The sequence below is a fragment of the Microtus ochrogaster genome, unplaced genomic scaffold (assembly GCF_000317375.1).
Source record: "Microtus ochrogaster isolate Prairie Vole_2 unplaced genomic scaffold, MicOch1.0 UNK113, whole genome shotgun sequence".
Taxonomy (NCBI): domain Eukaryota; kingdom Metazoa; phylum Chordata; class Mammalia; order Rodentia; family Cricetidae; genus Microtus; species Microtus ochrogaster.
In genome coordinates this window covers 809,021-820,053 of record NW_004949211.1, presented here as the reverse complement: position 1 = coordinate 820,053, position 11,033 = coordinate 809,021, and the positions used below count along the sequence as shown (strand labels likewise).

Sequence of the window (11,033 nt, the reverse complement as noted above, 5' to 3'; positions counted from 1 at the left end):
TACTACTACTACTACTACTACTACTACTACTACTACTACTACTACTACTACTACTACTACTACTACTACTATTGGAGACTCCATGCTGACTTCCATAGTGGCTAATTTAAATTTCCATCAGCCATATATAAGAGTTCTATTTTCTCCATATCCTTGCCAGCATTTGTGGAAATCTTTTTCAATGACAAATCTGACAAGATTAATATCTGGGCTAGAATATACAAAGAACTAAAAAAATAACCAAATTCCAACAAATCAAATAACCTACTCAATAAATATGAAAATGAGATGAACAAGCTGTTTTGAAAAGATGAAGTACTATATAAATGGCCAACAAACATACAAAGGAAACTTGCAACATCAGTAGCCATCAGCAAAATGCAAATGAAAGATGAATTAAGATTCCATCTCACCCCAGTTGAAATGGCAGTCACTAAGAAAGCATCTGGACTTTTAATAGTGGCCTTAGCCTAAAAAGCTTTCTACCTCAATAGTTTGGCTGACAGATTTCTGCCCCCAGCAGAAGCTGACACGTGACTCCATTATTCACAAGGCGCAGCAGTCCTCTGACCTCTACCGAGGGCTGGAAGAATTCTTCAGGGTACAGATATGAGCAGGACGGCCATCTGAGCTTCTGTCTGAACCTGTGCTCTGGAGTCCTAGGCTAGCCATTTCACAGCTGCGCCCTCTCCACAGCCATCAGATGGACCCGGCGCTCATGGTGAGCTGGGAGTGACAGGCGCTGTCCTCTCATGGAAGGGCAAGCTGAATTTTATGCACCTCATTGTTGTATAAACAAGACGTTCACTAGCCGGTTGTTTCCAGAGCAGAAAAGCCCGTGTGGCCTGTCCTATGGACTCCAGTCCAGGGGTCAGTGGAGGTTCAGATTTCATCAGCATCAATACCCATGCCCATTTTTGGAAGAAACCATGATCCTAAAGAACTGCTGAACCTAACAGCCCATGGCCATGTCCTGGAGGCAGGAGAGGGTGATACACACCTGTGACTCAGTGCGGATCCCATTTGATAACCCTGTCCTCTCCCTTCCCCATCCTCCCAGGACCCAAGAACCAAGTCTAAGGTGACCTGAGTTACAGTCTGAACAGATATGCAGGGCTGCGAGGGGTGGAGAGGGGGAAGCTCGGGTGCTGTGGGTCAAAGCTGAGCTTCCTAGTGTAGACTATAGAGTCCGAAGCAGCAAGTTGTCCTTTCCTCTCTGCTCATGATGTCAGTGTTGGCACACAATTGTTTGGGGAGCAGAGATGGCTGCTACCAGTTGTTATGCCCCTCATAGAAACTTAAAATACCAAACACTTATCAACAGCCTGAAGAGATTATTTAATGAAGGAGGGTGGGCCAAAGGTCAGGCCAGGTAACATCACCTCTTTTATCATAAATGTGCTGATAGCCCTGTGCTGTTTTTGTAATCAATTAATTTATTTTTTATTGTCAACCTGACACAACCTAGAATCACATGGGAAGGAGGATTCTCAGTGGAAAAATTACCTTGATCAGACTGCCTGTGGCTATGTCTATAAGAGATTGTCTTACTAATGACTGAGGTGGGAGGACCTAGCCCTCTGTGGGCAGTACCATCCCTAGGTGGCTGGGTCTGGGCTCTATAAGAAGATGGCTGAGCCTGAACTGGGGAATGAGTTGGAGAGAGAGCCAGTGAACAAGTTAGTAAGCAGAGTTCCTTCATAATTCCTCCGTCAGTTCCTGCTTGTGCTTCTGCCCTGATTTCCCTCTACAATGGGCTGTGACCCGGAAGCGGAAGCCAAACAAACCTTTCCTTTCCCCACGTTGCTTTTGTCATGGCGTTGATCACAGCATCAGAAAACAAAACCAGAACCAGGCCTAAGCACTGTTTGCTTCCTGAACAAAATGGGTGGGGCCGAGGAGGACATAAGCCATGGTCAGCAAACACTACAGACACCATAGTGTCCGCTGCAGATCATGGTCTCTGCCTGCGATGACACCCACATTGGTGTTTATGCTGGGAAAAGTGCAGGGGCGTTTTTTTTTTTTTTTTGTGTGTGTGTGTGTGTGTGTGTGTGTGTGTGTGTGTGTGTGTTAGGTTTGTAAGTATGTGGCTTGGACATGCATATACAGGTGTGCAAATGTATATAACACATATGATGTACAGCTGCAGTTTTGAGCTGATGTAGCATAGCTACCAAAACTACAATTCTCCTGAAGTTCGGTGTTTAAATTTTATTTGTTAAGATCTATTGAAAGCCAACTGTGGTGGCTCATGTCTTTAACATGGGAGGAAGAGGCAGGTGGATCTCTACAAGTTCAAAGTCAGTCTAGTCTACATAGTGAGTTCCAGGTCAGCCAGAGCTACATAGTGAAATTCTGCCTCAAGAAAATGATGTTTTATTTCATTTTATGTGTTCTACTGTTTTGCTTGCATGTATGTATGTGCATCACGTGTTTATCTGGTGCCCATGGAAGTCGGAAGAAGGCACTGGATCCCCTGGAACTGGAGCTACAGATCACTGTGAAGCGCCATGTGGGTGTTGGGAACTGAACCTGGGTCTTCCGCAAGAGCAGCGAGTGATCTCACTGCTGAGCCATCTCTCCAGCCCATTTTAAAGGATGATCCTCCATATAAATCTAGCCAAGTCAACTGGAACTTTGGAAAATAAAGCCAGATACTTATTGGTTCTTTCCCTCAGTCTAGCCTATATACTGGTACCATTCCTTGGAAGCACGTCCAGAGGTCAGAGGTGACCCTGGAGAGAAAGTAAAGCAGGGCTGGCAGATGGACCTTGGGGTAAGGAGGTGTGGAGTGGGCAGGAGCTGGCCCTCGCCCACTCTAACTGTGCACAGGGGCCTTGTCCTGGAGTATGCTGAGCTGGAGGACAGTGGTCCACATCTCCAGGAGGCACATTCCCTTCTCCTTGGTCTCAGTGGAAACTTAATGACACACGAGGGACCCTCCTCCTCCCTTCCTGGCCTTCATGAAGGAGACACTTTCCCAGGCGGACAGGTTTCTCGGAGTTGCAGGTAGTTATTACTCTGTGTTCTTTACACATCTTACTTTGGCTACTGAAGTCTACAAACAGACTAGTGGAAATGTAATACAAGTGACATTTAGAAATAGAAGGAACTATAGCAATAACAGCAGGAAAGGACTAAGCCGTGCAGCTAATTCTGGTTCTCAGCTCATAATGCTCCTCAGAATGCCCCCCCCCAAGACTCCTCCCTGAGCAAGCATGCTGAGTATCAGAGAGTGAGGGGTTTCCTAGACAACGGAATGCTACTCCAGCGCTGTATCCTGGAACCGCTGGCGATTACCTCACAACCCAGGAGCCAACACGCACATATTTACAGGGTTCTTGATGCCAAGCAGTTGGCCACGAGGGGAGGCCCTAGTCACCCACAGCCGTTCTGGTGTTGCTTCCTTTAGGATAGTTCAGGAATCCAGGAGGTGGAACAGGACCCCTGGAAATCACGGACAGAGCTCTGGGCCCTGGGGATTACCTGGGAGGGGACGGTGCAGGACAGATGGGCCAGCTCCCCAATCCTGGCTGCAGCACGTGGGTCGCTGGAGCTGATCAGCACCGGAGCACTTATTTCCATGGAGTGCCTGTGGCTGGCCGCCTGGGAGGACTTGTGGGTCACACTGAGCGCAGTGAAGGAGTGGCGCTTCTTGGCATTCTTCTTGCTGTCCAAACGTCGTTGAAAGGCACTGACTGCCCCTGAGCTACTTAGGGTGGGACCTGAGGCCACGCTGGCTAATGTGCTGGGGTCGGAGGGCAGGAGGGCGTCATGGTTGCATGCAGTGGCGGCAGCGGCAGGGCACAGCTTGTCCATCTCAATGAGTTGCTTGGCGGAGTCGTTGAGCTACATGAAAAAACGGAGAAGGAACGTCATTACTTAAACATCAGCCACCCTGCATTCTCCTCTTTACCTCTGAGCCCTTGGCCCAAGTTCTCACTTAGAGAATGATGTGTTTACAGGGTTCCATCTTTCATATGTGGCTCCGACCATGAGTTTGTACAAGAAAGTAGGGATGCCTGCTGTGGGTTTCCTTGCAAAAGTTTCTCGGTGTCACCCAAAGATACAGGAGGCAAGGAAGGCTTTCTAGGGCTGCTACGCTGACCCTTAGCTTTCTCAGTGGCTTGGCATTTCTTGGCACAGTGTGCAGCTCTGAGGAAAGAGTAGGGTACAGGCAAAATGAAGCCAGCATCTTCATAAAATTGTGGGTGGTTTGAGGCACACCTGGTCTGGTGTCCTGGAGATGCTCACCCGTTAGTCACATGAAGGCAAGGAGACGAAGGGATGATATACCGACTGAGGACCTGCCTTGTCTGTTTAGGCTGTATGTGCTGAGATGGGGCAGTGAACAAAGACTGTCTTAAGCCACTTCCTCTGCTAGAGGGCTTTAAAATGCCCTAAATTTTCTGAAGCTGCTGGCTAGCTATGGCTCTGAAGATTTGGGGGTGGTTCTCAACTTCCTTCATTTTCTTTGTCTCCTTTAAAAAAGTAGATTTTCAAAGGTGTGTGTGTGTGTGTGTGTGTGTGTGTGTGTGTGTGTGTGTGTGTGTGTGTGGCAGGGATATGCCACATATATATGGAGGTGCTCTCAGAAGCCAGGAGAGGGCATCAGCTGCCCTGGAGATGAAGCTGTACGCAGCTGTGGGCCACCTGACCTGGGTGCTGGGAACCAAACTCGGGTCTTCTGCAAGAGCAGCAAGTGCTCTTAACTGCTAAGCCATCTCACCAACTCATTTTCTCATTTTTTTATTAGTTCTTGGAGGACATCATACAACGTATTTTGATCATATTGGTCCATCTTCTCTAACTCCTCCCAGGTTCAACTCCTAACTTTGTATCCGTTTTGAAAAATCAAAACAAAACATCAAGTACAAGATTGTGTTGCTCATATACTTTTGATATGTGGCTTTCCACTGCATCATGGTCAACCTACCAAGGACCATAGCTTTAAGAAGACCGACTCTTCCTCTCCCGGCAGCTATTAACTGACAATAGCTCCATAGCTAGAGGTATGACATTGTGACCATCCCCCTCCCCATTTAATCCTTTTATTCTAATTTCCCTTTCATCTCTTAATAAATCCTTACTCTATTTCCCCTTCTTGGAAGGTGAATTCCTCCCCTTAGGTCCCTTACTAGCTACTTAAATACTTTGTGATATTTGTGTCAAAACCACACACATCTAAAGCTTACAAGCTAATATTCACAAGAGATAACATACAAAGTTTGTTTTACTGGATTTAGGTTACCTTACTCAGGATGACTGTTTCTAGGTCCATCCATTTTCCTGAAAATTTCATAATTGTATGTTCCTTATCAGCGGAATAACATTGCATTGTGTAAATGTGCCGCATTTTCATCATCCATTCAGCTGATTGACTGAGTCCAAGTTCAGGCTATTATGAATAGAGCAACAATCAGCCTGGATGAGCATGTACCTCCATAAAAATATGTAGCCTCCTTTAGGTATATTTCCCAAAGTTTTCTAGCTGGATCTTGCAATGATCAGATCAATTCTCAGCTTTCTGAGGAACCTCCATACTGATTTCCATAGTGGATGTCTCAGTCTGCATTCACACCAACAATGGCTAAACTTTCCCCTTGCTCCTCAACTACACGAGCATATACTGTTTTCTCCCCCCTGTTATTGACCTTGCCATTCTGACTGGGGTAAGACAAGAATCTCAAAGTGTTTTTATCTTAACTTCCCTGATGGCTGAGGATATTGACTATTTCTTCAACTGTTTGTGTCTAACCTTTGGGAACTCTCTGTTTAGTCTTTTTTTGGGGGGTTGTTTTCTTGATATTCAATTTGTTTCAGTTCTTTATATATTCTTTACACTAATCTTTTATCAGATGTGTAATTGGTAAAATTTTCTTATTCTGTAGGCTGCTTCTTTGTTTAAATGATGGTGTTTTTTGTTATCCAGAAGCTTTTTAGCCCCATAGGGTCCTATTTTTTAACTGTTAGTCATAGTGACTGCTATTGGTTTCCATTCAGAAAGTCTTTTCCCGTTCAATGAGTTCAAGCCTATTCCTAGTCCCCACTTTGTATTTCATCAGGTTCAGTGTATCTGGTCTTAGGTTGGGGTCCTTGACCCATATGGAGTCAATTTTCATACAAGTTAATAAATGTGGACTCACTAACATTACTCAATATGCAAAACCATCCAGTTTCACCTGCAAAGTTGGTAGAAGATGGTACATTTTCTCCACTGTGTATCTATGACTTCTTTGCCAAAATATCGGGTGTCTGTAGGTATGCAGAATTATGTCTAGGTCTTCAATTTATTCCACTGATCAACATGTGTGATTTATTTATATGCGATATATTACTATAGCTCTGAAATACAACCTGAAATCTAAGAGGGTGACGCCTCCCGAAGTTTTGCTTTTGTTTCTCTTCAGGACTGATTTAGCTCTCCTGTGGGTTTTTTTGTTTTTGATTTTGACTTTGTATTCCCCTATTGAAGAATGTTTTTCTAATTTCTGTTAATAATTAATTGTGTTGGAATTTTGGTGGAGATCTTGCTGACTCTGTAGATTACTTTTTTGTAGGATGGTCATTTTTACAATATTAATCTTGCATCACAAACATGGGAGATCTTTCAATTTTTTGGTGTCTTTAGTTTTTACCTTCAACATCTTAAAGTTCTTATTATTATACAAGTTTTTCACTTGCTAAGTTGAAGTAATCCCAAAATCTTTTCGAGGCTACTGTGAAAGGTATGGTTTCCCTGATTTCTTTCCTTATTGTATTTGTCATCTGTATATAGGAAGGCTACTGATGCTTATGTGTTAATTTTGTATCCTGCTCCTTTACTGAAGGTGTTATTCAGCTGTAAAAATCCCCTGGCAGAATCATTAGGGTCTTTTATATATAAAGTCATACCACCTGCAAAAGGATACTCTGAATTCTTCCTTTCCTACTGTATCCCTTGATCTCCTTCAGTTGTCTTATTGCTCTAGCTTAGATTAGATGGGGAGACAGTGAACATCCTTATCTTGTTTCTGATTGGCAAATGCTTTGAGTTTCTCTCCACTCAACACGATGCTGGCTATTGACTTGCCTTTATTATGTTGGGATATGTCCTTGTATCTCTATACTCTCCAGGACTTTTAATCTGGATTGACTTTAAATGCAAAAAGGGCCTTTGACAAAATTCAAAGAGACGATGATTTTTTTTCATATTTCAGTTTTTTTACGTAGTGGATTAAGTTTATTGATTTCTATATGTTGAACCATCTCTGCATCTGTGGGATGAAGCCAACTTGATCATGGTGGATACTCTTTTTGATGTTGTCTTGAGTTCAGTCCGCAAGTATCTTATTGAGACATTTTTGCATGTGTTTTCACAAAAGACACTGCTCTATAATTTTCTTTTATTGTTGGTTCTTTGTGTGGTTTTTGGTATCAAGGTGTAGTGGCTTCATGACAAGAAATAAGAACTGTCCCTTCCATTTCTATTTTGCAGAAGAATTTGCAAAATTACTATTTGCTGGTAGTTCTTTGAAGGTCTGGTAGAATTCTGCACTGAACCCATCTGGTCCTGGACTCTTTTTGTTGTTTGGGAGATTCTTAATTACTGCTTCTATTTTACTAGGGGTTTTGGGTCTGTTTCAATTGTTTTTGTTTCATATTGATTTAACCTTGGTAGGGTTGTATTAAATCAAGAAATTCATTAATTTCCTTTAGGAGTTCCAGTTTGGTGGAATACAGAATTTTAAAAAATTAAGATTATAATATAATTACATCATTCCCCTTTTCCTCCCTTCAAACCAAGATATACTTCTCCCCACTCTCTTGTAAATTAATGGCCTTGTTGTCCATTATGTCACCTGCTTGTTTTTGTGTGTTTTGTATTTTTTAGATGGCCTATGGCTCATTGGGGGAGCATTGTCAGCCCAGACACGAAAATCTCATTGAAACTATACATATATTTTATACACTGACTTGCATAATCGTAAGCATTTTTTGTAGATAATTTATTGTGTAATTGCTTAGGACTTTTTCAGAATCCCTACTGCTATTTTACTCCTTTCCTTCTGTATTTATCTTCCTCCCTACCCACTAATCAGAGCCCTCCCCCATTTCCTTCCATCATATCAGAGGTATGCTGCAGAATGCAGATTTTAAAGTACACACCTCAGGGTACATTGGAATATCTTCCTTTTCTTCTCAAAATTTATTAATTTGAATTTCCTCTCTCAGCTTTTTAATTTGGCCAAAGGTCTGTCAATCTGCTTGGTTTCCTCAGAGGACCAACCCTTCATTTCCTTGGTTCTTTGTATTTTTGTTGTTTGTTTGCTTCTATGTCCTTGACTTCAGCCCGGAGTTTGATAATAGGAAATGACTCTTAAAAGCTGACCATGTCAGCATTATCTTCCGGAATACTGCACACCCTGCCCCCTTCACACAACATTTCTGGAACCTCTCGGTAGCTTAGACACATCTCTGACTGCCAGACCAGCATCCCCAAGTGTGTTTGCTGTGCCTCTGTGATTAGATTCAAACCAAGAGACACATGGTGTCTAGCAAATTCCACCAGGCTAGATTTGTTAGATACAATGAACGGGAGGAGATGACCAGAAGCCATGGCTGTAGAACGGGGGGGGGAGTACATTTCATTATCCATCAGTCAGATGCTGGGCATCCAGGTGTCTCCATTTCCTGGGTACTTATGAGGAGAACAGGGGTGAACACGAATGAGCAACTATTTCTAGAGTAAGACATGGGGGCTCTGCACGTAGGCATAACTGGATTATTCCATAGATCTATTTCTAACCTTTGAGAAACTACCACCCCATTTTCCACAGTGGCTACACATCTTTACATTCCCTCAAAAATGAGTATTACCCTTTTCCCTTTTTGCTTTTCTTTTTTCATCGTAGCCATTGTGATGATGCTAAGATGAAATTGCAAAGTAGTTTTAATTTGCATTTCTAAGGATATTGAACATTTAAAAACTGCTTTCCCAGACATTTGTATTCCAACTTCTGAGAACTCTTTCCTTCCATGTCTCAATTTTTAAAAGGGTTATTTTTTTCTTTTTCATATATAAATTCTAAATTTACATAATTTTCCATTTCTTTCTTCCATGTCACTCCCACTCCAAAATCCATGACTCCTTTAGTTATTGTAACATATATGAATATATACATATATGTATTATGTATGTCTATATATAAATTTACAAATGTATTTATGTATGTATATAAAAATTTACAAATGTTATATATATTCACAAACGCAGCTTTCTGAGTCCCTTCAGTGTTGCTTATATGCATATATGATTAGGGTTGACCCCTTGGTATTGGATAACACAGCAGGGGGCTTGTCCCTGAAGAAGACTGATTCTCTCTCAGAAGAGAATTGCCTGAAGCTCTTCACCCAAGACAGTAAAAGCCATATATAAGAAACTCACAGCCAATAGCATCGTAAGTGCAGAAAAATTTCAGAAATGGGACCTAAAGTCCTTGAATTGGGTCTGACTTGAAAACCTCCTCCTACTTTAGGACTAGTTGTCATGGTACCATGAGTTACCATAACAGTTCTCTCCATGAAGGAGAGAACCCAGCTACGATGCCTATAAACTACCAACCAGCATAGCATGAGAGGTCTGAGGGTGGAATAGTGGTATCTATACCTTGGGAGTAACCAAGAGCTCTCTAATTGGACTTAAGAACAATCCAACAAGAGGGAAATCATGTCTGGTACTGGAAACCTAGCCAACTACTTAGAGCTAGTGAGATCATGGACCTTGGAGGGGAACCTACAACTGCCACCTTAATAAACCAGCATAATCTTTAAATTTATTCCAAATAAGTATCCCTCACCAAGGACACCACTTTGGAACAGACGGAGATCACGACAGAAAACCAAAACCAATGGAAATGCAGCTATAGACCCCAGTGCCAATGGACACACAGCTATAACACAACTCCTGCACCCAAGACTCGGTGATCATTGTAGAAGAGGAGATAGAAAGACTGTAAGACCCAAAGGAACAGGGAGTTTGCTCTGAAATTATGTCTCCTAGGAGTGTCACAAGCTACATGCATAGTCTCACCAACGCCACTGCCTCAAAGAGAGCTCAACAAAGAGGACACCAATAGACAGGAAAATGTTGACAAGGGTGAGGTGGGGAGGGGGAGGCTGCAAAGGAGTAATGCTACACAAAGAGCTACAGGCAATTAAGAAATGCCGAGAGTGGGAGAAATAGTCTTCCTTGGGGAGGAACCCGCACAACTGGTTATCTAATACCAAGTGGTCACTGAAAACAAAACAACCTTATTCAGACTGAATAGGTTGTCTCAATAGGAATACATACACAGACACACAGACACACATAGAAACACACAGACACAGATGCAGGCAGGCAAAGACAGACAGACAGACACACACACACACAAAACAACAATGAAAGAAAACAAAGTTATAAATTTGAAAGAGAGCAGGTGCATGCATAGGAGGTTTTGAAGGGAGGAAAAGGGAAAGATGTAACTGTATTATAATCTCAAAGAAAAATTAAGAAACATTTAAAAAGTATGCTCCATAAAATTGGAAAGTCGAAAAGTAATGAATCTATATCCAAATGCACATATAACTAGCAAGCTTAAAGCAAGGTGACCTCATCATATCTTGTAACAACTAACAAGACAGAAGCAGTAATTTAGAGATTTCTCAACTAAAAAAAGCACAGGGTCAGAGAGTTCAGCATAGAATTCTAGCAGACCTTAAAAGAGGAATCAACCTCAGCAGTGCTCAAGTTATTCCATAAAATAGAAATGTAAATAATACTCCGAGTCTCTTTTTTGGAATCCCGCCCCTGCCAGCCTAACTGAGGAGTTAGTGACAGCTGTCTTCTGCAGAAGGGAAAGTTAGATTTCTTTAAGGGTGTGACTCCTAGAAAGTTGATCACACTCCAGTGGATGACCGAAAACCCATAAGCCAGAATATATATGGTCAATATAAATTGGACTTGGTGGAGAGAGGCAGAGGCAGAGGCAGAGGCAGAGGCAGAGGCA

The 11,033-nt window shown here is 42.4% G+C and overlaps 1 protein-coding gene across 1 annotated transcript in view; it reads right to left on the bottom strand.

The window, feature by feature from the left end:
- Sh3rf3 (SH3 domain containing ring finger 3) overlaps positions 1-11,033 on the bottom strand; it is a 263,936-nt gene that overhangs the window by 69,879 nt on the left and 183,024 nt on the right. The window contains exon 4 of the mRNA XM_013355309.2: positions 3,490-3,852. Within this exon, the coding sequence (XP_013210763.2) occupies positions 3,490-3,852 (363 nt within the window). The remainder of the gene's footprint in view (positions 1-3,489; positions 3,853-11,033) is intronic.